Source organism: Coenobita brevimanus, chromosome 13 (genome assembly GCF_032717465.1).
Source record: "Coenobita brevimanus isolate Jiangsu-jjx chromosome 13, ASM3271746v2, whole genome shotgun sequence".
Taxonomy (NCBI): Eukaryota; Metazoa; Arthropoda; class Malacostraca; order Decapoda; family Coenobitidae; genus Coenobita; species Coenobita brevimanus.
Window position 1 is genome coordinate 56,049,794 of NC_136966.1, and position 26,194 is coordinate 56,075,987.

Genomic DNA, 26,194 nt, shown 5'->3' on the forward strand with positions numbered 1-26,194 from the left:
TTCAGTGTCATAATGCATTCTAAGGCATATCAGCAACAACATTACACCAAGATTCTGATGTTTTCATTTGTCAGTTTCTAAAAATTCAATTGAATTATGTGTATGAATATAAAACCTGAATTCAGAATCTTATGCAAAAGTTCATTCTTTTCTCTTTTTTAATCAACATTCAAGTATATACACCTCTAATTAAATTAATTTGTTTCATAACAAACTTGGAGGCAACAGTGGAACATTCTGAAACAACTATTCAAGAAGCAATAAAAAACCTAATCTGTCAAAATAAGTAAACATTACAGGTTTTACAAACTGTGGCACTACTGTAAATGATGCTTGCCAACCAGCTCATGCCAACAAACCTTAAATAACAGCCTCCAACATGAACTTCAAAACACTGGAATTAGGAATATCAGTAAATAGGACACTCTCCCCCCCCCAATTCATAAGACATTTTCCTATATAAACGCACAATACTAGACCCATCTAACACTTTCTATATATCCCTGTGGTGATAAATTCCCCTACATGAAAATTGTGAAAAACCTACTTTTCTCATTACTTGACCATCATGTATCTATGCCTTAGTTTTGTTTTATATAATTCAAAATGATGTTAAATTGCTTAGACTTTGATCATGTTACTGGAGCACCTTTACAGCAAATATAAGCATAAGTTTCTCATGATTATAAGCCTTGGCTACAATTAATCCACATTTTGGGGACCCGCATAGAAAAATGTATACACAAAGAGTTTCAGAAACAGAAAATTCCGGCCTTTTTTGCACCTCCAACAAAATTCTCCACACTTCTAAGCACCTGAAATAGCCTGCCACTTTTACCACACAAAGACTTGCCACAGAACATACCTAGGCCTGTATTCTCACTGAGTAATGAGGCTCCACAGAACCTCCTTCTTACCAATTTATTTCTGTACCTGGTACAACAATATGTTATTTATGTAATCTATATCAATATAATATAGATATACACAACACACAAGTAAATAATAAACTATACCACTCAAAAATAATCGTTAAGAAAGAGGTGTTAGAAAGCCTCCTATGTTTATGAGAATGCGGTGACCCAACGCCTAGCAGGATCTAGATGCGGCACGAGGAGCCCATGCACTCGGTAGCAGTCTTGGGGCGCTGGCTAGCAGCACGGTTGAGCCGGCGCAACGTGGTATCGCCATACTGAATCCCAGACCCAATCCTCTCTGGGTCCAGTTCACCTGTTACAGCAGAAGTAGAAGTGCTCATAACCCTTCAGCTGCTGTTGGTACACTTGGATATTTTATACAGGACATCGCCACAGAATTTTGTTCAGATGATAGAAAGCGTGTTAGTCAAAGATCTAAAAATATCTTAAGTAACCATATCATCCTTCTTGATGCAATAGGGAATTTTATTTAGGTTTACAACAGATTATTTTATTCCAGTCCGAGTCACCAGATCAAGCAGCCACATCACCCCTGCTGATGCACGTACAAATTTTGTTTAGGTTAACATCAGATTATTATATTCCAATGACACAGATCTAACCAGTCAAAAGGGAGTGTTAAGCAAAACCAGGATCCTTCTATCCCACGTTCCCAAATTTACATGGAGCTGGAAGATCCAAAGAATGGCTTTTTTATTTCAATGGATACAATCATAAGAAAAAGTGTGCCTTAAGTTACTTCTGCCCACCTCACCTCCTCTCTTCTGTGCCACATGAGGTACAAGGCTACTAGCAATGTGGTGCTGTGCAAATGGATTCACCATATCTGTACATCAAGACAAAGAGGACAGGTATCTGATGTCCAGCCCCTTACTGTTGTCCATTCTAGTTGTCTTTCTGGTTCTTAATAAATGCAATTAACCCAAAATATATGTCTGCATCACTATCTGAAGGAATATGGGAAAATCCAACAGAACTTTATTTAATATAACCTGAGTGGTATGGATGGACCTACTTGTATACTGACCCACACAGATATGACTGGATGCAAAAGAACCCCAAAACATCTATACAGACTAGAAGAATATGAATAACCTAACCAGATTATGAAGTAGTACGAGCATGTGGAGTGACATAGAAGGACAGGTTGATGAATGAAGAAGTGAAAGAACATTGTGGGGTGGATGTGGATGTGATTGAGAAAATTAGGAAAAATACACTGAGGTGGTCTGGACATGTGGAGAGAATGGAGAATGAAAGACTGACTAAGAGGGTGTGTGTAGATGAAGTGGAGGGAGAGAGAGGGAGGGGCAGACCAAGGATGAGGTGGAGGGAAGGAGTTGACAGGTATATGAGGGAGGGGGGAGTGAGTTGGGGGGAGAGCAGTCAAATGGTGGGTGACAGAGCGACTTGGAGGTGTGTCTGCGGCCACCCTTTGCAGGATTAGGGCATTGGGCTATAGATATACATAGATAGATGAACTGACAAGAATGAATCAGAACTGACTTCACTTGGTCAAATGGATATGTGCATCTTAAACTGAGATAAGTCACCTGAACTATATACACACACATATATACACATGCTTTGCCTGTCTCCCTGCCTTGTTAAAAAAAATAATAATAATAATAATTCCTGTAACAACCTCACCTGTCTCAATCTTGGCGAGGATGCTCTTGGCACACTTGAGGAACGCTTCCTCCACATTTTCACCAGTCAGTGCACTTGCCTCCATGAACATTAATTCTGTAAAACAGTACACTAAACCACTCAAGTGTAGTAAATGGTTTACTGATATGAAGGTTTGATATTCAGTACATGCACACACACACACACACACACACACACACACACACACACACACACATACCAGGTCTACTGCAGGACTAGACCTCTTTGGAGTGAGTGTGATGACCAAAATTTCGCTCTTCCCCATGCTAGTGAAATTCAAATGGAATATGAGGCGTCTGCAATATTATAAAGGCTTATATATAATCATCATCCTGGCCTTTTTTCTCACCTTAATATGGAGTGGGGTACAATCTACAAACAAGAAAGCATACAAAAGGAGAACTATTAAACAGGACACTATGTGAAATGGGCCAAACTATCTTTCACACACCATTCAAGCTTCTGAAATCCCAACTCCAGCTCAACAGAAAAACTACTTCTTTTTTTTACATGTACTACAGTGTACAAGGAAAACAACAAAATCCCATACACTCAACATCCAATGGCTCATAGTATGTAAAGCAACCTACAGTTGTTTGTTATTGTTGTTAATCAACCCCAGTATGTCTGGATGAGGAGACTCATCAACCATGGGGAGATAACCACCCCTGTGGGGCCGTCCCACACAGTGAACTGGTGTTCCCTCACCACAACGAGGCATAGGGAAAAGTATGGAGGTCTGGTTCCTGGGTGGATGCCACATGTATGTCTCTCCACCCAATGAACAGGGGCATCAATGAAGGCTCCACTTCACAATGTGATCTGGGTATATGGCTGCCACCCACCATTGTAAATGGCCACCTGATGTGGAAAGATAAGTAATAAAATGTGACAAGAAGGAAAGATAGAAGTAGAAAGAGAGGGCAGACACAGAAACAGAAAGATATCGGTGAGGGAAGAAGTAGGTAGCACTACATCAAGTGAGTGAATGATGACTGACACCATCTACCACTAGCAACCTATGGTAATTAAAAAATTGGCAAAACTTCTCTTCCTACCATTCTCCTGAGCAAAACGTGAAGCCTCCATGAAGGTGACCTGCCGCTCCTCCTCCAAGTCCCTCTTGTTGCCCACACAGAGGATCATGATGTTGGGTGAGGCCAGGGTTCGAGCATCTCCCAGCCAGTTAGCAAGGGCATTGTAGCTGTCTCGTGAGGTTAGGTCATAGACGAGAAGTGCACCCGCTGCCCCACGGTAATAGGAACGTGTTACAGACCTGGTAGGATGAGTCATGTTGTGAGATGAGAAGGGATGTTGTATCAATATATCATGATCCAGTTATGGGTACAAATTAGAGAAGTGACAGATGCAGTGATACTCAGAATTACATGTACCGGTAGTTAACATAGCTCTGAAAAGTCCTAAAATTCACACATATCTCATTTCAAACAAAAACTAACCAAAAGAAAATACAAGCCATATTTTTGCGTGGTTAGCCAAAACATACAATTCTCAGGTTATCCAGTACATACCATACTTAAGAAACCCCAGAATGTATGAAACCTCTGTGCATGACATTTACTCATGTCAGCAAGTGGGTTGGTGGAGGGTTAGTGTCCCTCCCTGTAAAACAAATAACTCAAAGTCAAATGGCCACCCGTTATGGGATTATGGCGTCTGGCAATAGATAGACAGATAGATAGAAAAAGAGCTCTGATTCAGCTGACACGGTTGCAGCACTGAGAGATATTCAATGACATGGTTTAGAGGAAACAAAAGTATTGACGTAAACCTCCTTAAATCTACAAGTCAGAAACTCATGTAAGTTAGACACAATTTTGGCTCGCTTGAACTTCTGCATGGTCAGTGGTTAACTGTCAGCTGCATCCAGTTGCAGTTTGGCTGCCAACATGAATGTATGCACATCCAGTCCTTTTCATGATATAAAGTGAACTACCAGAGACACATTGTAGCACAAGTGTCAACATACATGTAATTACAGTGTACTGTAAGTTTAATAATATAACAAATACCCGGTACTGGTATTGTATTTTCTTGAAATTTTATAATTAGCATGGTAGGTAACTATTCTATGAGGAAAATATGAATACTGTATACCTTGAGCAGCAACATAGAAGAGATTTAAGTGTTATTTTTTTTCAACATGTTTTTTTCTATTATAGAAAGATTCAAATTTCACCAAGGGAAAGGGTGGTCACAGATACCTGAAAGTTGGCTTTGCAGATAGGTCGGACAGGTTTCAGTCCCAATTAGTCTGAAGACATACGATCACAGTTAGGCACTGACCCACGCATAGTACTGACTAGCCTACTGTACTCTTCATTACCTTCATTGAAAAAAAAAAAAAAAAGTGGGGGGAGGGAGGACTGTTCTTCACTGCCAGTCATAAAGTAAGTTTAACAAAAGTGTCGATCTTGACTAGTCCGTACCCGGATTCCAATAACATCAGTTTCCTGGGGGCATATGATACTTAATATGCCAAAGGCTAAGTTAAGTGTCCAATTGTTGAGCCAGCCACCAACCTGAATCGCTCCTGGCCAGCAGTGTCCCAGATTTGAAGCTTGACTGACTTGCCACCCACATTGACAATTCTGGACCCAAACTCCACCCCGATGGTGTGGTTGCTCTCTGCCTTGACTGTGAACAACAAAACTCACATGGGTATATCACTGAATAAGTACCGTACTGCTGGTGGAAGTAACAAGAAACTAACAAGAAGCTATGTTAGTAACTTCATAAATAACACTAAAATAACCTTGATCAAAAATGTTTTACAGTACACACACTGCAGCTCTGCTGAACATTCAGCTCCTGTGTATATGGGTTTCAGACAAGCAAAACTCATTTTAAGCATGTGGAAATTGCTGACTCTATCTTGAATACCAAGAAAAATCCAACCCTACAAGTTGCTCCACTGCCCAAAATGCTGGTTCACATAGTATGTTCAGTTCAAACAATGTTCTGTCCTATCTTCTTAAGGGAAAAATAAACTCACTCAAACTAACTTACTCCAGATGAATTAAAGGAAGGGCACCAACATGAGAAGGAGGGTGAAGGAGGAGAAGTATCAGTTCAGTTCAGTTGGTATGCAGGAGTAATGCCTTTGCAACAGTATTCCCTGATGTGTCCTTCTTATTATTATTCTTTCCTGCTTTTTCTTCTTTCTATTTTCTTTCCTTCTATGGCCTGTATTTTTTTCAGTTATGTTGCTGAACCCTTCTTTCCCTTATTTTCCAAAAATTGTGTACTGTTCTCTTTGTCTCTTCTATACTGCCATTGTCTTACCCTTTCCTCATTAATAATTCCTTCTTCCATGCTGATTATTCCCCTGTGTACTTTACACCAACAATGCCTATTCCAAACCTTTAAAAACTGACAATTTCTTGGATTGGTAGAAACAGGCTGAAGGACTCTGATAACAATGAGCATATGAATCCTGCTTCATATCAAATGGGTGCTATCCAGCGACCAGAAAGAACTATTTCTATGTAAATACCATTTTTGTACAGTACAGTATGTAGGGTATATAATTAGTCCTATACAGTATACTGATGGCCTACTGATAAGAATACACACAGCAACAAAGTACAGTCTACAGTTCTTTCATCATAATAACCTCATAATATCTGCAGGTCACAAAGAGTACAGGAAAATTAAGGTAAAAATAGTCCATAGTCGAACTAGAACTGTAAATGACAACAGTATAAAATAAACAGCACGAAACTCACATTTCCCCTCAATAAACTGATGAAGAAGGCATGATTTTCCTGTCCCAGCACTTCCGATGACCAAGAACTTGAATAAAAAATCTGACGAATAAAAAAAATAAAATTAGGTGCACATGGTTAATCTGAATGCTTAACATTACTAAAACTGTGCAGGTACAGTATGTGTAAAGAAATGCTGTACTTCTTAGGACATAGAGGATTAGCAGAATTCCTACCACTTACTGCAAACAAAACGTCACCTAACCTCAGTCATTTAAGTTACGGGTTCGACTCTCAGATCAACTGCTATGTTATTTAATATTCTATGAGGACCTGGTATAATAACTGAACTGAAACTTAACAAATTAATCACTGGACTGACCGAGAATCGATCTCAGGCCCTTGCGCCTCAAATGCGTGCACGTTACCACTAAGCCAAAGAGAGGATCTCCACTTTGCCTCCCAGCAACGTGGGCTTTTATAGACCCCATTACACTAGGATAACATATGAACACCACCACTAAAGAAATTTTTAAAAAGAAGAAAATCTTCTCATTTTTTCTTAATGATTCTTCAACTTTCTCATTTTATATATACTCAAAGTATGGCTAAAAATGAGAACAATTATACAGTATCCTAATTTTTTAATGAATTCAAATCCGACCAAAATTTTCATCGTAACGTAATTCATTTCCCATTCCAATTCTGCAGAAATATCTAACATGATACCATGGTTAGGTGCAATAAATGTTGCATTCATGATTAGGATAGGTTCCATTAGGCTTGGTTTCTTTGCATTACTGATGAGGTTCAGTTATTAATACTAGTTTGGTACATACAATTACAAGCTGCAATCTTTTAAGCACACTGCTTTGATACCCTGGTAACATTTTATCACCATCAACGTCCAGATCTCTTTTCCCACCTAAGGATGCAGTGAGGCAATAGTGCAACGTATTAAATGAGTGTGAGCGTTCCAAGATTTCCACCATATTGTGCATGAGTCTGTACATATATCAATGTTAAAGGTAAATCTATGCAAACCTGTACGACCATTTCTTAATGAATTTCATCATTTCTAACAACAGATACATATACAACTCACCAACAGATGAAACTTTTACACCAAACATTTATCTAGCAGCTCAACAAGAACCAACCAAGTCTAACTTATGTATGAAGTTTGAAATGTGGTAAAAATTAGAACAAATGAAGGCCTCAGTGTGGTGTGCCATTTCCAGTGTAAATAAACAAGAATATTCTAAGGTAATCAAAGGCTGAGACAACTGCTTAGATTATAGTGATAATTTTATTGCACAAATACTTTGTACAATACAAAACCTGCAAAATCCATAAATGTACATGCCTGCAGGCTGTCTATAATTTGTGCTGTAATGTTACAACTCAAAGTAATTTCAAAAGAATATGAATTTCATGAATTCCAAAGTGATGCAACTGCTTCTTGTCAAGAATTTTACATTTGTGAGCTATAGCTTCCTTATATTTCGTCAAAATATACGGCAATATAATAAAATAAAGTAACTTTACCTTGTTAACAACAGTCCACTATTATTATTAGATATAAGAATGCATTCATATAATATTCTGCTCCGACCAAACTGGGTTAACGGAACAGAAGCCCCTCTCACCGCTAGACAGAAGAAACTTTGGGAACTGGTGTCTCTGAAGACTACAACAATGCCCTAAGGTACTACATACTTCATATTCAAGCTTACCATACGATTCTGACATAATGAAAGGACAAGAATCCGTACAACCGTCCCACACCAAGAAGGGAAATCTTCTGTCAGAAAATGTAAACAACAGGAACTTTAGGTACGGTTCATAAACTAGTGATTGTAATGAAGTATTTGCTTAGTGTCTACCAAACCACTTAAAGGGATCAGAACTACATATAAGAACGTTATGAAGATATTATTTTCTACAATATTACTGACAGACTGCCACAAAAAGATAGATTTATTTTTAACAACATAGACTTTGTGAATCGTAAAATGAGTTACTAATCGCACCCATATCGTACCAATATCACCGAGAACACCACTGCTTATTCATGTTATATATATATATATATATATATATATATATATATATATATATATATATATATATATATATATATATATATATATAGCTCTCCCCCCTGAGTTTGCGTTAATAAAGATTAATGATTAAACACATGCTATGAAAACTTTATTACAAGGAAAATGCCTGCATAATTCATTGTTCACTAAATCAATTACCGTAAATACACAAGTATTTCCGAACCATACATGTTATTATAAATATGAAAAAAAAAAAAAAAATCCGTAGGGAGGCAATCAATAAATATTTTTTTTCTTTTTTACATCTTGAAAGTGGAAGGGGACTAACTGCACACACACACTCATACACACACACAGTTCCTTCCCGACTACTCTATCAGTTTACTGATTCACCTGATGCGCTTTTTTTGTCCTTTGTATATGTGGCATCAGGTGGTCCTGTTCTCTCACTCTCTCTCTGTCAGTATGTCTGTCTGTCTTCCTATCTGCCTATTTTTGTCTAAATATCTATCTGTCCTCGTCTGTCTGTCTGTCTGTCTCTGTGTCTACCTATCTATCTATCTGTCTATCTATCTATCTATCTCAGCAACCCCATTTTTACTGATGCTTTCCATGTAGCGTCCTTAGTGTACGTGATTCTACCCAACTGCCCTCTTGTACTGATTTATAAGATGTGCCTTGTCCTTGGCCGTGTCCTTGAGCCTCTTCTCCAGCAGGGCAATGGTGGCGCTGCGGCCCTTGAGTTTACTGACGAAGTAGACCAGTAGCATCACGAGTAATATGAGTAGTACACCCAGGAAGGCAAACTCGTCGACAGCGAAGAGTATCCATCTGTTGTGGAGGAAGGTATGGGGGGGTTTAGTGGTGAGAGAGAGAGAGAGAGAGAGAGAGAGAGAGAGAGAGAGAGAGAGAGAGACAGACAGACAGACAGAGAGAGAGAGAGAAGGGTGGGAACGGAAAGAGAAGGGGAGAGAGTCTTCGAGGGAGAGGGGTGAAGTTGTCTGGGAGAATTTCCGAGGTGGGGAGAGAAGGGTGGAGGCTATTTTAGAGAGACAGATGGAAGTGGAGGGAGATGAGAAGGGTGGGGGCACAGGATGAAAGAAGCAGGAGGGGGATGAGAAGACAGAAGTGTGGTGGAGGGAGAGAAAGTGGGTAGGGAGGGAGCGGATGATGGGAGGAGGGAAAAAGATGGCGCATATGAAGAAGTAAGGATAGTGGTGAAACAAAAATTCAAAAATTTCCTTCATATTTGCAAGAAGAGAGACGCTCAAAATACATCGGGATTAAAAGTTAGGTGACGAAAATGGCACTAAGGATAATAGGTCAAGTAAATTGGCACATCGTTTCCTCACCTTAACCATTGTGCATTTCCGTCCATGCGGCAGATGTAGAAGGTGATGACGTCCCAGGTGTCGGCCAGACCCCTGAAGGGCGAGCACGCCTTGGATGGACAGAGGTGGAAGAGGCCAACAGCGCTGGCAGTGCCACACAGTGCCAGTGCCAGACACAGCACTGTCATGAACATGGCGGACGAACTGGACGCGCGGATCACTCGAGTAGATGGAATGCACGTCACTGAGATTGTAAACAACTTTAGCCCGAACAGAACCACGAAGTACAGCCAGCAGACGACAGCCATCAGCGGCGCGTACACCACACTCAGCCATAATATACTCTGCACGTAAACAATATCCAGTACATGACCCGGAACGTAGAACTCCATACTGCTCAACGTCTGACACAAAGAATTCTGATAGCGACCGAGATATTTTCTGATAACATTCACAACGAGGGTCATACCGAGCTGAATCAGTAGGTCGAGAATGAGGACTGAGTAGAGCTGCTGGCCAAGTTGAGTCTCCCAGCAAATGTATCCTGTACCGTACGCATTGCAAGTTGGCGACTGCCTTGATATGAGGTCAATCTTCACCCCAAGCAGGATGGCCAGGGATGTGAGCCTAATGATTACGGAGCGAAACAGGGTCACCAGAAGCTCAGTCCTTCCCCTGTAGTGTTCTAAAGAGACCACGGCGCCGAAGACCAATGGATAAATGAAGTTGATCCCAGACACGACGACGGTTGGTAAATACTGCCACAGGAAACGCTCGAAAAGGCCACCTGATGTGTGAAGTTCCGCCTCTTTGACCAGGAGGTAGATGCCAGTCCAGCCTCCTAAGGTGATCCCGATGACAAACAGGTTAATTACGATCCTCACCGAGTACAGTTTAAACCAGTCTTTCCTTGTCCTTTTCTTCTTGTTGATTAGGAACTCTTCATCGTCGAGGGCCGCCCTGACTTCGCTGATGATCATATTGCGTTGTGTCTTGGCTGCGGCAGACCGTGATGTGGCAAAATCAAACCCAGTGAAGGCAATCCTGGAGTACGTGAGGCCATAGTTACGTGTCAGCTGAGGCGACTGACGCAGGAATTTGGCCACGAAGTAAACAATGGACACGAGGGACACCAGGTAGACAGTCAGCACTGACAGGATGTACGCCAGGCTGATGAGATAGCTGTCACTCTCCACAGACGCTGGGTAGTAACCGGAGAACAGCACCGTCCACTCCAGGAAGCCCGTCCCTCTTAAAAAGTCCTGAATCAATGCCGCCACGTTGCCTCTGTGTTCCTCCTCCACAGAACGCAGGTACTGTGTGTAGTTGTTGTTGCATTCCAGGATCTGTAGGAACAAGGAAGGAGGTTAAGTACATTAAATGCTTGTATAATTCATCTGGGGCAATATACATCTGTTTATATCATATCCTCCTTAATGGTGTATGATTAACTGTATCTCATGATTAATCGAGAAGGGATGTTATGTGGTAAATGAATATGTTAGTAAAATAGTCTGACGCCAATTGGAACAAAATGAAAATCAGCTCCTCGACCCGAAGTGAATTTTTATCTGCATGCATGTCTGTACTGTCAGGCTCATACAAAGAATCCTGAACATACAGTCGCACTACCAAACGAGGAATCACAAGCCAAACCTCTTACTTTGTGTTATTCTGCATGTAGGAGGGAATATACTTGCATTACGAAGTTCTTGTGTGTTACTCCACAGTGGAAGGTTGGTGTAGATGTCTTTGGGCCTGTGTTGATAGTTCTTACCTTGCGTTGTTGTGTATAAGAGCCTTGTAAAGAGGTCCTGGCACTGAATGGGATATAGTTTCATTACAAATCAAGGAATCACAGGCCAAACTATTACTTCTGTGTTGTACTGCCGTGTTAAGCTGGTACGGAGGTCTTCGGTGCTTTGTTGCAACTCTCACGTACATTACAAACTCTCACCTTTGTTCTGTTCTCCGGTGTGAGATCTTGGTCCTGTTCTGTCAGTTCCCCGGGAAAAGAGAGCAGTATTGCATCTCCGTTTTATTCTGCAACGTGAGGCTCATACAAAGGCCGTTGGATATTTTATTGACAGCTCTCACCTCTGTATTAATGTCCTGTGTGAGGTTCGAATACTTGTCTTTGGACCTGTGTTGGCAAACCCCTAAGGAAAACCAATCATATCTTCATTAATATTTTGCAACGCTGACTTTTCATCACCTCTGTGTTGTGCTGCAGTTTGAGGTCGGTGCATATGTCTTTTGACCTATTTTGACATCCTCCCGGGTCAATCCATCCGTAGCCCTGGTAGTTGGCTCCCCCCGCCCAGGCCGCCCCCGGCACCACCACGCCCAGCAGCAGGATGAGCGCCAGCAGCAGGTCCAACTGAATCATGGCGCGAAGGAAGTTGAACACCGCCACCACACTGCTCCCGTGACGACCCTCCAGGGGCTTCAGAATCTTGTCCCAGAACTGAAAGCGAGAGAGAGGGGGAATTCAGAGAGCCTTCAAAGGAGTATTAAGAGTTTGGCCTTCAGAATTTTGTCCAAGAACTGGAAGGGAAAAAGGTGACAAGCATATAAATAAAAGGAGGAGCGATGAAGGGATATGATAAAAATATATAATAATAATAATAATAATAATAAAAGACTCACATAACTACCCTTGATGAAGCTGGAGATTTTGGTGCCGCCTCTTTTCACCGCTGACGTCACTGGTCGAGCCGAATACCACTTCACCTCCATAAACGCCTGGCGGGAAAAAGGGCACCATTTAAATCTCAAAAAATAGTCACGAGGAAGAGCAGAGTATAGCACTTGTATCTACCTCTCTCTTATCTATCTATCTATCCATCTCACCAGTTTCGTCATCAGTTCTCTCCTGGTTTTCCTCCTTCTCTCCATCGGCCACGGCTGCTCCCTCAACCTCTCCAGCGCCTCCACCACCTCACTCTCACTCTCTCTCTCCTCTGCTCACGGGGTACAGTAGAGATAAAAGAGAGAAGGATAGGGTGCGTTAGATAGGGTTAAGGTAGGTCAGACTGGGGTAGATTAGGTTAGATTTGGGTTTGTTTGGTTTGATTTGGTTTATTTGATCTGTGGTAGGTAGAGGAGCCCACCATCCATCTCAATGTAGTTCTGCTTTCAGGTGACTCTACACTGAGCGACATGCCAAATAGTTTCCTGTAACCCAAGAAGGGGTTTGATACGTTGGGTGGTAACCAGATAATTAAACGGCGCCTGGTGGTCTAGTGGATTAAGGTGCTCCAGCTGGATTATTTTTATGCGATTTTATTTGTTTTATTTCATCTGATGTGCGATTTTATTTGGTTTATCTTTAATTTTATATACGATTTCATGTTTTTTATTTTATTTTATTTTATTTCATTTTTTTTTGTTATGGTTTGGTCAGGTGAAAAGCATCGTACTGAAGGGATCAAAGCCGCCAGCCACTAACCCTCCTCTTGGCGGTGGTAGAGTGAGCCCCTCTTAACTTCCTCCTCCTCCTCTTCCTCTTCCTCCTCTTCATAGTAACTCCTGATATCACGCCGCATCGTCCCTCTGAAGCGGATGGTCCCTGAAAGTAAATGTGGCTGTTAATCCAGTTTACTTTTGATTTTGAATTTTGAACTTCAGAGACTTTTTGAAACTGGAGGGTTGGATATAACGACCTTAATCTGAAAGTAGAAATATGGCGACTAATTCAGTTTACGGGATATTATTTATTTATTTACTTATTTATTTTTGAACTGGAGGGGTTGGACATTGCCTTAATTATTTCTTCATCACTAACTTCGAGAAAAGAAGAGAGAAATGTCAGCAAAATGGCTGGCAATCCCAGGCTCCTCCAACTCACCTTCAGCTGAATAAATTCATCTGGCATAAGGAGGATTAGAATATTAAATCGTCTGGGGTTAACTGAATTATAGTAACAGAGTTGTTCCGGTCATGAGAGCGTAAGACATGACTTTTACCTGTGGCGATGTCCACTTGTGAAGGCAGCATGTCCATCACTTCGTCCCATCTCGATTCCCGTCTCCCGTCTGGCTGCATATTTTCCCTCGTGATCGGCGCTCTAAAATTAATATCGTAATTTTGACTGCCACGTCCGTTTGCTTCAGTCTCGTAGGGATTCGTATTGCCTTCAGAGGGCGTCCAGTTAGGCCCTCGTAGCCTTTCGTAAGGGTTAAAGTGGCCTTCGGTTGTCTGCCTTCCTCGTCCTTTATTTAGACGTTCGTAGGGATTAAAATGACCTTCGACTGGCTGCGTTTCTCTTTCGTGGGGATAATTCGTTTCTCCGGTTGTCTCTTTCTTCCGTCCTTTGTCCAGTCTTTCGTAAGGGTTGAAATAGCCTCCCTGTTGGCGGGATTTAAAATTCTGTCGACTTTCTTGTTCCCGCGTCAGGCCAAATCTGCCGCGTCCCTCATTTCGGTAAGCCGCTTCTCCGTCTTCATCCTCCCTCGGCCTGTGTCTTGGGTAACCGTCTGTGTCATCCTGGGAACCGTATTTTCTGGAGGGACGACCATAATCCTCGGACGTATACTCATTTTGCCCGCCATGTTGTGAGCGACCCGGCGGCGGATGCGAACGAGGCATGGGTGTTTGTTTACGTTGAGAGTTTGCGTTTTGGTGATTTCGGTACCTTGCGTCGTCGGGATAGTGATATCTTTGTTGATTTCTTGAATATCCAACTTCACCAGTACCTCGGAGTTCACCATACCGCTCACCGCCAGTGCTAGGGCGAGCAAATTCACCACCTCTGCTATCAACACCACCGCCATCCCAGTTCGTCTCCCTGCCGCCTCCTCCGCCGTGTTCGTATGGTCGTTCTGTCTTCGACCTCTGCCTCATCAAGTAACTTTCTCGCTGCGACTGGCCATAATAATTGTCTCTGGTGTAGCCGTGGTTATCCCTGCCCGAGTACATGCTGAAACGAAAGAAAAGTATTGTTATAAATTCCCATTTATGTTGAAAGTAAGAAAAAGATTGATCAGGGAAATACATGAACTGCTGTGTATTGTCTTCATATATATTTTTTTTTTCCGATAATCATTTGTGGTGTGATTAGTGGAATTTCCAGAGATAAGGACTGTGGTTAATGGCAGCCCGACAGATATGAAAGGAGTGTGATAAGAGAAAATGGTGTCAGTTTGATAAGTAACGGGGAGAGAGAGAGAGAGAGAGAGAGAGAGAGAGAGAGAGAGAGAGAATAATAATTTTAAAATCTGTATTGTGAAGGGATAAAATTTTCAGCACTACTTCTCAATATGTTCCTCAGTATCTATTTCTCTCCGCCGCACTGTTTCACGTTCTGTATATATACTCCTCCGGGCTCTTCTTCTTAACCTAGGCCAGACGCAAACCCTTGACCCCCTGTATTGCAGCATAAGAAGGTAGGTACTGGGCCATCCGAACACTAGACAAGCTCACCTGCACTTTACCTGAAGGCCATTTACCTGTCACACCTGAAGCAGCAGCAGGTATCTCCCTCCTTAACACCTGATAACTCCAAGGTCTGTGAACGCCTCATTTACTTTAAATCTGAGAGGAACACTTTAAGATTGAGAGGTGCACTTTAAGATTGAGAGGAGCACTTTAGGACTGAGACATACTTTCCCACATACTCCCTACCTTCCCGCACACTCCCTACCTTCCCGCACACTCCCTACCTTCCCACACACTCCCTACCTTCCCACACACTCCCTACCTTCCCACACACTCCCTACCTCTCCACACACTCCCTACCTTCCCACACACTCCCTACCTTTCCACACACTCCCTACCTTTTCACACACTCCCTACCTTCTCCCACACACTCCCTACATTCCCGCACGCTCCCTACCTTTTCACACACTCCCTACCTTCCCACACACTCCCTACCTTCCCGCACACTCCCTACCTTCCCACACACTCTCTGCGTCACTGGCCTACTCTCCACGGTGCAGCCTTTATTCCGGAACACTGATAAGAGCTGATAGTGACGTCACATGGGCATTGGGAAGCCTTATCTATGTTATCAGCCCCACCACTTTCTGTAAATGATTAATACAGGATATTGGTTTAAGAGTAAGATAAGTCAAATACAGAACGATGATAAGAATTAAAGTGATTTGGTTAATAATTTCACCTTTGCTTCAATTTCCTGTATTATCGCGGTGGTGACTCAGTCGGTAGACAGGTGGCCTGCGGTCCTACCGGACCCAGGTTCAAATCCCCGCTGGGGCAGGGAACAGTTTAAGGATTTGAATTTCATTAAATCAGACTTTACTGATCTACCAGAAGACCCGCCGACATGTCGTAAAAATACCCCCGCTAATACCAATACACCAGTCCTGTATGAGACAGCCCTAGCACGTGTTCAATATGGACGATGGGTGTTAGCGCCGAAGTGGTGACATGTAGAGGTGTATGGTATGTAGGAGGGTTACTGGGCCTTGGGAGCAGGCTGTGAAGCCTATGCCCAGATTCGGATGCATAAAAAAAAAACAAATAACACCTTTTCCTAAGTGATTTATTTTATTCATTGCACACAGTGTATAAAATATCTGAGCCACAGCGAGTCACTAGAGAGAGAGAGAGAGAGAGAGAGAGAGGAGGGAGTCAAAGCACCATAGACTATTAAAAACTCCTGACACCAGATTCCCTCCCCTAATTCGCGCTTTTTACTGAGGAGATAAGATAAAATTGTTACTTTCCTTATCACCGGGAGCTACACTACTGGCACGGGGACGCTTACCTGCCCCTGTCCTCTGTCTCCCTTATCGGTGTTGCTCTGATTAATCGCTCTGTTGATTTTTAGGTGATGATAAAAATAATGCAGTACTCGAATGCAGAAGGAGGGAGAGATGCATTCGTAAATTGCATAAATAATCACTTCATTGCTTTCCCCTTACCTTTTTATCTATCTGTTTATCTTTTATCTATCTCTTAATCTATTGCAGGTGAAAATTCAGGTGAGGAGTAACGTATTTTTGTTGTTATTTATTTTTTTCATGGAAGAAATAATTTTGCAGACTCGTGGCCTTTGGTTCCTTCTTTCTTGCATAAAAAAAAGAAATGCTTGATGAACTTTTAACTTTCATTTCTCTCTCTCTCTCTCTCTCTCTCTCTCTCTCTCTCTCTCTCTCTCTCTCTCTCTCTCTCTCTTATCTCCGTTATCAGGTCAGAAAAAAGAAAGTTGTGTCTTAAGATTTTTTTAAAGATTACACTGTTCACTGGGTAGCATTGTGTGTGTGTGTGTGTGTGTGTGAGAGAGAGAGAGAGAGAGAGAGAGAGAGAGAGAGAGAGAGAGAGAGAGAGAGTCTCCTTTAGAGCATGACTGCAAAACAAGTCTATTAATATACAAAGTAGTCGATTAAAGAAATATGTTTGTATAGACAGAGAGATAGATAAACAGATAGATAGATGAATAGATAAACAGAGATAGATAGAGAGATAAGCTCATAAATAGACAGATAGACAGATGTGTTATATTATTTACTAGTTTGTTTATCATTATTTCCTTCCTCGTTATCAGTAGAGCAGGAGCCTTGTTATCAGTCCTTATCTTCTTTATTTTGGTATCAGTGGCCCCCAAGCACACGGAAGAGACGGAGGGTGGCAGTGTGGTGGTGTGGGAGCGTGTGGGAAGGCAGGGAGTGTGTGGGAAGGTAGGGAGTGTGGAGGAGGGCAGGGAGTGTGTTGGAAGGTAGAGAGTGTGTGAGAAGGTAAGGAGTGTTTGGGAAGGTAGGAAGTGTGTGGGAAGGTAGGAAGTGTGGAGGAAGGTAAGGAGTGTGTGGGAAGGCAGGGCGTGTGTAGGAAGGTAGAACGTGTGTGGGAAGGTAGGGAGTGTGGGGGACGGTAGGGAGTGTGTGGGAAGGTAGGGAGTGTGTGAGAAATTAGCAAATAATGTAACGTCTTGCCTTGGAGACACACACACACACACACACACACACACACACACACACACACACACACACTACCAATCACCGTGCCTGGGTACCTGAACAATCGCCAGGTAAGCCAAGTATGTGCCTGGAACCAAGACACATATCAGCATTCAAGACGGAACGAGGACAGAATTAGACCCACGTAACTAACAGGCTTCTCTGCTCACTCCCATCTAGAATAAAACACTAGAATAAGATACTAGTAATGTCCCAGCCATGAGGAAGTTAAGGTGCACAAAATCTAGATAAGGTTGTAGTTCTTATCCTTATCTTTTCCATCGTCCCTTGTTCAAGATATACTTTTTACACAACCCACACTTTGCTTTATCACCTCACCACTTTCTTACACTTTCGTATCAGTTATAATGTTGGTATTTCCTGCAGACGGGTGGAAGGTATTGCCAGAGAACGCGTACATCAAGGAGAAGAAGACGAAGAAGAAAAAGAAGAAGAAGAAGGAGGAAGAGGAGGAGGAGGAGGAGGAGGAGAAGAAAAGGAAGACGAAGCAGAAGAGGAAAACTCACACTGTTTACTTCTCTCTTCCTCAGTATGACGTTGGCAGATGATGATGATGATGATAATAACCACGAAAATCAACACGACTCCCCACCCCAGCACACCTTATGCCTGATGGACCCCACATATAACGTCGATGAGGAGGTACAACATGGCGAGGAAGCAGAGAGGGATTCGAAACAACGCGCATGTGTGATGGGGCCCAAGCACGACGTCGATGAGGAGGCACAAAATAGTGGGGAAGAAGATGGGGATTTGGATCTTAAGGGCGCAGGCTCTCAAACGACGCCGCTGTTGATCAAGTGAGTGGATGGTGACGGGTGAATTTGTTTCATTGTCATCATCATACCAACTGTCATCATCATCATCATTATCTTAGTTGTCATCATCATCATCATCATCGTCATATCAGTTGTCATCATTACCATCATCATCATCATTATGTTAATTGTCATCACTATCATTATTATCATCATCATCTTCATATTAATTATCATCATCATCATCTTCATAATTATGTTAACTGTCATCATCATCATCATCATCATCGCATATGAAATACGGAAGAGAATGAGAGCCTTTTATCTTCATGTGTAATTTCAGAATAGAGAATGAGAATAGAGAATAGAGAATAGAGAATAGGGAATGAGAAGACTTTTAGCTCAACGTGTACTTTCAGGGAGCATGAGAGAGGAGGTTTAGAAGAGGACGGCCAGGATGAGAAATCAAGATGGAATGAAGTGATTGAAATAATGTCTCCTCAACCAGGTTCTATCAAACGTAAGAAGCATTTTTATTATTATCATTATTATTATTATTAGTAGTAGTAGTAGTAGTAGTAGTAGTAGTAATAGTAGTAGTAGTATAGTAGTAGTATCATCATCATCATCATCCGGACCTTATTATTCTTATTTTTCTTCTTCTTCTTCTTCTTATTATTATTATTATTATTATTTTTATTATTATTAGCCTGTAAATGCAGTAGGGTTGAGATTTTAGTCATATATAAAGGAGGAACATTCATCATTGTCATATTAACCAGATTTTTCGTAATTTTTCCACTCCACACATCAACGCCATTATTATTATTATTATTATTATTATTATTATTAGATTTTTCGTTATTTTTCCACTCCAAACTGCCCAGAACTTGCTATAGGTGTTAATTTATCGTTGCTGTAATATTCCTGTATGATTAGTGTTGTTATTCAAATCTTCACAAGGACTGGGATCCGGTGGTAATTTCACAGTCTCTCGGTCTCTCCTTTTGGTTTGAGAGAGTTCGGAACATATTTTCTTTTGTGAATTATTCTGTACATTAAACTCGATTTCGTACTGTATGTTAAAGACGAAAACTCAATAATCAAACCAAAAAACAGCCTACAGGATAATGTTAAAGTGTGGTAAGGAGAGTAAATAGCTCAGGAAAAGGTGTTACGAAATGTTAAAATGTAGTAGACAAAATAAATCACTCAGGAAAAGGGGTTACGGAATGTTAAAGTGTGGTAGACAAAGTAAATCACTCAGGAAAAGGTGTTTAGAAGTGTCAAAGTGTGGTAGGCAAAGTAAATCGCTCAGGAAAAGGTGTTACGAAGTGGTAAACTGTGGTACCGAAAGTAAATCGCTAAGGAAAAGGTGTTACGGTGTATTAAAGTTTGGTAGGCAAAATAAATCACTCAGGAAAAGGTGTTACGGAATGTTAAAGTGTAGTAGGCAAAGTAAATCGCTCAGGAAAAGGCGTTACGGTGTATTAAAGTTTGGTAGGCAAAATAAATCACTCAGGAAAAGATGTTACGAATTGTTGAAGTGTAGTAGGCAAAGTAAATCGCTCAGGAGAAGGTGTTACGAAGCGCTGTGAAATTGGTGCTCACTTGTCTCCCCCACAGAGGTGCTCAGGAGGCGAGGCACTGTGCGCAACCACGTGAAGGAGGTGGTGGAGGGGGGGCGGGGCTCGGTGGAGGACTGGCTCAACCTTATCCACACTGGAGATGACGGTGAGGGTGAGACTGGAATTATGCGTTATTATTGTGTGTGGCGTGGTGTTAAGGCTGTCTGTCTGTCTGTCTGTCTCTGTGTGTCTCTCTGTCACTGTCTGTCTGTCTGTTTCTCTCTCTCTCTCTCTCTCTCTCTCTCTCTCTCTCTCTCTCTCTCTCTCTCTCTCTCTCTCTCTCTCACTCGTACATTTGTGTTTTGCCGCTCAGGGTCGAGTGAGGGTGAGCTGGTGGAGGCGATGTCGAGGGTGAGGGAACAGCCTTGGCCTATGGAGAGGAGGAGGACCACCAGGCGGGAACTGATGGCTAACCTGGTGAGAGAGAGAGAGAGAAGAGGAAGAAGGGGGAGGAGGAGGAGGAGGAGGAGGAGGATGGGTGAAAGAAAAACGACAAGGTGGAAAAGGTATCAAATAATCCAAGAGTAATTTGTACACCAGAGAGAGAGAGAGAGAGAGAGAGAGAGAAAGAAAGAGAGAGAGAGAGAAAGAAAGAGAGAGAGAGAGAGAGAGAGAGAAAAGAGAGAGAGAGAGAGATTTTGTGTCACTTTGGCAAGTTAATCAATTCCTCTCATTTACCCCTCCCTTCAGTAATTATATCTTTATTTCTACATTCAGCTTATCTTTATTCCATCAAATAATTCCCTCACGCCTTGTATTACATCTTATTGCTTCGTCCAGCTTTATTTTTTACCTTATATTTTTTTCCTTTATTCATTACATTTAATTTCCACACCTGTCTTTATCTTATTTTATTTTTTATTATTTTTTGTCTTTTTTTTATTCCACCATTACATTTTTTGCTTCTCATACATTTTTCTTTCTTTCTTTCTTTCTTTCGTTATTTTATTATTATTTTTATTTTTATTTTATTTTATTTTATTGCCATTTTCTGTTCCACCATTATACATTTTGCTTCTCGTACATTTTTCTTTCTTTCTTTTCTTTCTTTCTTTCTTTCTTTTTTTTTTACAGGCTAGGATGGAGGTGAGGTGGTACTCGACTCAGCCTGTAGTTACTGTGATCAAGAAGGGAAAAGGCCGCCTGTCGAGTTTACTTAGTGTTGGATACGTGAGTCACCCCTGAAAATTAACTCCCCTTTTTTTGTTTAGGTGTTGGTGAATGGTAGAGGTCTTTTGGTTGAGTGGTTGGTGAATGGTAGAGGTCTTTTGGTTGAGTGGTTGGTGAATGGTAGAGGTCTTTTGGTTGAGTGGTTGGTGAATGGTAGAGGTCTTTTGGTTGAGTGGTTGGTGAATGGTAGAGGTCTTTTGGTTGAGTGGTTGGTGAATGGTAGAGGTCTTTTGGTTGAGTGGTTGGTGAATGATGAAGATTTATTGGTTGTGTGGTTGGTGAATGGTAGAGATTTATTGGTTGTGTGGTTGGTGAATGGTAGAGATTTATTGGTTGTGTGGTTGTTGTATTGATTCCTTTTAATTCATTGGTTATTGAATTGGTCCCTTGTTATTCACTGATTGTTAAATGAATCCCCCTTTCTTTAAGTGGCTGTAGGATAGTAAGCGTTTCTTGACTGAGTAGCCATTGAATAACACAGATCTTATGGTCTGGAGGTTGTTCAGTAATTCAAATCTTTTGGTGGCTTTCAAATATATAGATTACCTGCCAGAGTGACTTAAATGACACTAAACAGATCGCTTTTGTCGAGTTTTTTTTTTTTTTTTTATACTAGGAAGAAGGAACCAAAGGCCAACGAGCCCGCAAAAACTGTTCCTTCCACGAGAAAACAAATTACTAGAGAGTGTGATTGTCAGTCAGTCAAATTTTGCAACACGTATCTTTTACCAACTTTCTGGATGTCTGTGGATCTTAATTATGTTCAGAGACACAAGTATCTTCCCAAAATTATACGAATACATAGCGGAAAAATCGAACCATCCGAAACACACACTAGTAGAGATGGGGTTCTCACTGTATTTCGCCAGTTGTAAGATTTCTTCATACCGAACTGGGAAGATAGTTGTTTCTCTGACTGTGCAACTGTTTTTACCTCCCTCCTTATCTTGTATCTGTTATTTTTATCCCTCCTCATCTTGTATCTGGTATTTCGATCCCTCCTCCATGACACTGTACTCCTCCTCTTCCCCATCAGATGTGGAGGAGGATTCTGAAGCCCCTGGAGGGTCGTCACGGGAGCAGTGTGGTGGCGGTGTTCAACTTCCTTCGCGCCATGATTCAGTTGGACCTGCTGCTGGGGCTCATCCTGCTGCTGGGCGTGGTGGTGCCTGGGGCGGCCTGGGCGGGGGAAGCCAACTACCAGGGCTACGGATGGACTGACCCGGGAGGATGTCAAAATAGGTCAAAGGACATATGCACCGACCTCAAACTGCAGCACAACACGGAGGTAATGAAAAGTCAACGTTGCAAAATAATACTAAGATATTACTAGCATTCCCTGTTGGTTTGCCAGCACAAGTTCAAAGACATAAATACGAACCTCGCACTGGGCAGTAACACAGAGGTAGGAACTGTCAACAAATGCCAACAATCTCTTGTATGAGCCTCACTTCTCAGGATAACACAGAGTACGGTACGACTCACTCTTCCAGGGGACACACTGAATAGGTCCAGAGACATACGTATGGACCTCACAGTGGAGAATAATATAGAGGTGAGAACTGTTAGTAAAGGATGAAGGAATACAGTTAATATATCGTTGTTCTCTCACTGGGATTCTGCTAACAGAGGCCCAGAGACCTTAAACTGCTGATAATACAGAGGTAAGAACTCCCAACACCGACTCCATGACCTCTGTACGAACCTCACACTGCAGTACAATACACAGGACGTAAGTACAGTATATCTAATTCTGTACGGATCTCGCTGTACAGAACTACACACAGGTAAAAACAGTCAACGCAGACGACAGTATTCTTTGCCCAGACTTCACACTGCAGGATAACACAGAGCTGAGAGTTTGACCTGTGATTCATCGTTTGATAATGTAAGTATATTTCACTTATCTTCAAGACTTCTCTGGGGCCTCTCACTTCACAATACCAGCCAAGTGAGTTGCTGTGTTGTGAGGAGGTACTCTAAACCAGGTGGCGTGGCAAGGCAATTGACTTTTTTTTTACGTAATGGTATTTACTCCTTAGCACTTTTTTATTTAGCAATCATCACTTATTTCCTACTTTAAGATATAGAAACTTAATTCCTGTGTGGACCCATCATACAGTGTAAAGTGTAACCCTGACTCTCCGCAGTTTTTTTTTTTCTTTCTTTTTTCAGGACAAGTCTGGAAAGGCTGACACTAAGAGTTCGTGTGCCCAGAGTACAATGTTTATCCTATAATTTATTGCATAAGAATTGATCTAAACTCATTATTTTTCCAGGTATGGGAGTGCAACAACAAGTACGTGCAACACCTAAACTCCCTGCAAGAGAAGAGACACGGTGTGGTACATGTGATTCAGGACTTCTTACGAGGGACGGGCTTCCTGGAGTGGACGGTGCTGTTCTCCGGTTACTACCCAGCGTCTGTGGAGAGTGACAGCTATCTCATCAGCCTGGCGTACATCCTGTCAGTGCTGGCTGTCTACCTGCTGTCCCTCGTGTCCATTGTTTACTTCGTGGCCAAATTCCTGCGTCAGTCGCCTCAGTTGAAACTCGGCTGTGGGTTCACATACTCCAGGATTGCCTTCACCGGATGGGACTTTGCCGTGTCACAGCCTGCAGCGGCGAGGACACAACAGAACCTAACAGTGAATGAGATTAGGGCGGCATTCGATGATGAAAAATATATGGAAGAGGAAAAGAAAAGAACAAGGAGAGATTGGATCAGGCTGTATTTAGTTAGGATCATGATTAATCTGTTTGTTATTTTTATCATAATAGGTGGTTGGCTGGTTATATATTATGTGGTCAAAGATAAAGGGAGACGTGAGTCAGATGGTTTCTTTTCGAAATACATTGACACCATCATTATTTCCGCCATTGATTTCATTTACCCGATGATCTTCAGTGCCGTGGTGTCGTTGGAATATTACAGAGGACGGACTGAGCTTCATGTCACTCTGTTTCGTTGTGTTGTCATTCGCCTCACGTCCTTGGCCGTCCTTATCATATCTGAACTCAGTGTTGTCTCTGGAGAGTCAGCATCCTGTGACGTACACGGTGAGGGATACATCTGCTGGGAGACACACATAGGCCAGGAGCTCTACTCTTTACTGATTCTTGAACACTTTTTGATGCAGCTCTTTATGACCTTTGTTGTGAACGTGGGCTTCAAGAAACTGGAACGATTTGAAAATCCCAGACTTAAAAGTTTGAGTCGCATGGAGTTCTACGTGCCAGACCACGTGCTGGACATTATCCACGTCCAGAGTATATTATGGCTGAGTGTGGTGTACGCGCCGCTGTTGGCTGTCGTCTGCTGGCTGTACTTCGTGGTTCTGTTCGGGCTAAAGTTGTTTACAATCTCAGTGACGTGCATTCCATCTACTCGAGTGATTCGCGCGTCCAGTTCGTCCGCCATGTTCATGACAGTGCTGTGTCTGGCACTGGCACTGTGTGGCACTGCCAGCGCTGTTGGCCTCTTCCACCTCTGTCCATCCAAGGCGTGCTCGCCCTTCAGGGGTCTGGCCGACACCTGGGACGTCATCACCTTCTACATCTGCCGCATGGACGGACACGCTCAGTGGTTAAGGTGAGGAAACTGTTCCCAGTACTGATAAAATATGTACATTTGAGAGACAGAACTTCTTGTAATATTTCGCCTCCACTACTTCTCGCTTTCCTCAGCTGATTACTTCTCTTAAGCTGAGAGAGATAATACCTTTCTCTGTCCATAGATGATTATCTTTTACATGATGCATCACGGACGAAAATGGCGGATATGCCTTAAGCGTACGTGGACACAGTGGAATAATGCACGAACCCTTGTCCTTGACTGTACGTACCGTGGTGGCCAGTTCATGATTTGTTGAGTTACAATATATGTCTTTCTCTGTCAGTCTCACCAGTACCAGTGCATCAAAGGGAACTATATACATCTGCTGCTGTTCCCTCCAGGCGTGTTCATATATTTCACAATGCAGTCAGGCCTTCAGCTCTCATCTTACAGCCTCAGTCTCTTCCCTAAAGCTTCCCTCCACACACACATTCCCAAAGTAAACCCATTCAAACCTAACCACACTTATTTTAGACGCATGTGATGACAGTATAATACGTTGGACTGTTTTGTATCATTGTCAGTTACACTCTGCAATACGGAACACAAACCGAGTACATTTAGCAGTTACAGGGGTTTCAGAAATAGCGATAAATAATTAGGGAGCGTGCTAACACCTTCACGCAATCAGTTATAAAAAGGATCTCAGGCTCAGGCCACACTACACCGTACTGTCCCGTGTCGTGCAGGTGGATGCTGTGGCGTGTGGCTGACGTGGTGGTGCTGGGTGTGGCGGTGGTGGTGGCGGCAATGTCTCTCACCTACTACGTCATCAGGCTGAAGGGACAAGCCGCCATGTTGAAACGCTTGGAGAAGAAGCTGCAACAGACGGCCAGGGAGAATGCCTTCCTGATCGCCAAAGTACAAGAGGGAAAATGGGGCGAAGAAGACATAGCGATCTAGGATTAAAGATGAGTTGCTTCCTTTTGCCTAGGCGGATACGACGAATAAGCGAATGAGCACAGAATCGGCACTTGTAACTGGAAAATATTATAATTTTTATCAACATATAGGTTCATACACACCTAATCATCTGAAATCCATTAAAAAAAAAAATGTAGATTCGTACACACCTAATTATCTAAAATCCTGTAAAAAAAAAAATAAATGTGTTTAATTTAACCATTCATTTTAAAAATCAGGATTCAGAGCAAAAATGTGCAAAAGTTTGAGGAAATATTTTGCTTTTAGATCACCAACTCGCCTTGATAGACTTCTGTTTTGCATTAATATTGATTTAAAATGCAAATAAATGTACTGACAGGCATATTCTAATCAATTTACCGATATTTTTATAATTATCCTTACTTATTTTCCACACACACACACACACACACACACACACACA

General features: G+C 42.0%; 3 protein-coding genes across 3 annotated transcripts; 1 reads left to right on the forward strand and 2 right to left on the reverse strand.

Moving 5' to 3' along the window:
* Nucleotides 1-1,086: 1,086 nt before the first annotated feature.
* Rab4 (RAS oncogene family member Rab4) lies at nucleotides 1,087-8,131 on the reverse strand. The gene is made up of 6 exons (XM_080285417.1): nucleotides 8,074-8,131; nucleotides 6,359-6,439; nucleotides 5,153-5,267; nucleotides 3,668-3,885; nucleotides 2,589-2,684; nucleotides 1,087-1,230 (listed from the first exon to the last, which is right to left on the reverse strand). The coding sequence occupies exons 1-6, from the start codon at nucleotides 8,087-8,089 to the stop codon at nucleotides 1,100-1,102; spliced, it is 657 nt and encodes a 218-aa protein (XP_080141543.1). The 5' UTR covers nucleotides 8,090-8,131; the 3' UTR covers nucleotides 1,087-1,099.
* Nucleotides 8,132-9,041: 910 nt separating this feature from the next.
* On the reverse strand, nucleotides 9,042-14,654 carry LOC145415937 (transmembrane channel-like protein 7). The gene is made up of 7 exons (XM_080285046.1): nucleotides 13,703-14,654; nucleotides 13,186-13,305; nucleotides 12,588-12,697; nucleotides 12,384-12,479; nucleotides 11,950-12,201; nucleotides 9,756-11,080; nucleotides 9,042-9,234 (listed from the first exon to the last, which is right to left on the reverse strand). Exons 1-7 carry the CDS (start codon nucleotides 14,652-14,654, stop codon nucleotides 9,042-9,044), a joined length of 3,048 nt encoding a protein of 1,015 aa, XP_080141172.1.
* A 3,632-nt stretch (nucleotides 14,655-18,286) lies between these two features.
* On the forward strand, nucleotides 18,287-25,749 carry LOC145415949 (transmembrane channel-like protein 7). The gene is made up of 8 exons (XM_080285057.1): nucleotides 18,287-18,474; nucleotides 18,852-18,952; nucleotides 20,059-20,172; nucleotides 20,374-20,477; nucleotides 22,267-22,518; nucleotides 23,006-23,089; nucleotides 23,510-24,822; nucleotides 25,536-25,749. The coding sequence occupies exons 1-8, from the start codon at nucleotides 18,287-18,289 to the stop codon at nucleotides 25,747-25,749; spliced, it is 2,370 nt and encodes a 789-aa protein (XP_080141183.1).
* The last annotated feature ends 445 nt before the right edge of the window (nucleotides 25,750-26,194 follow it).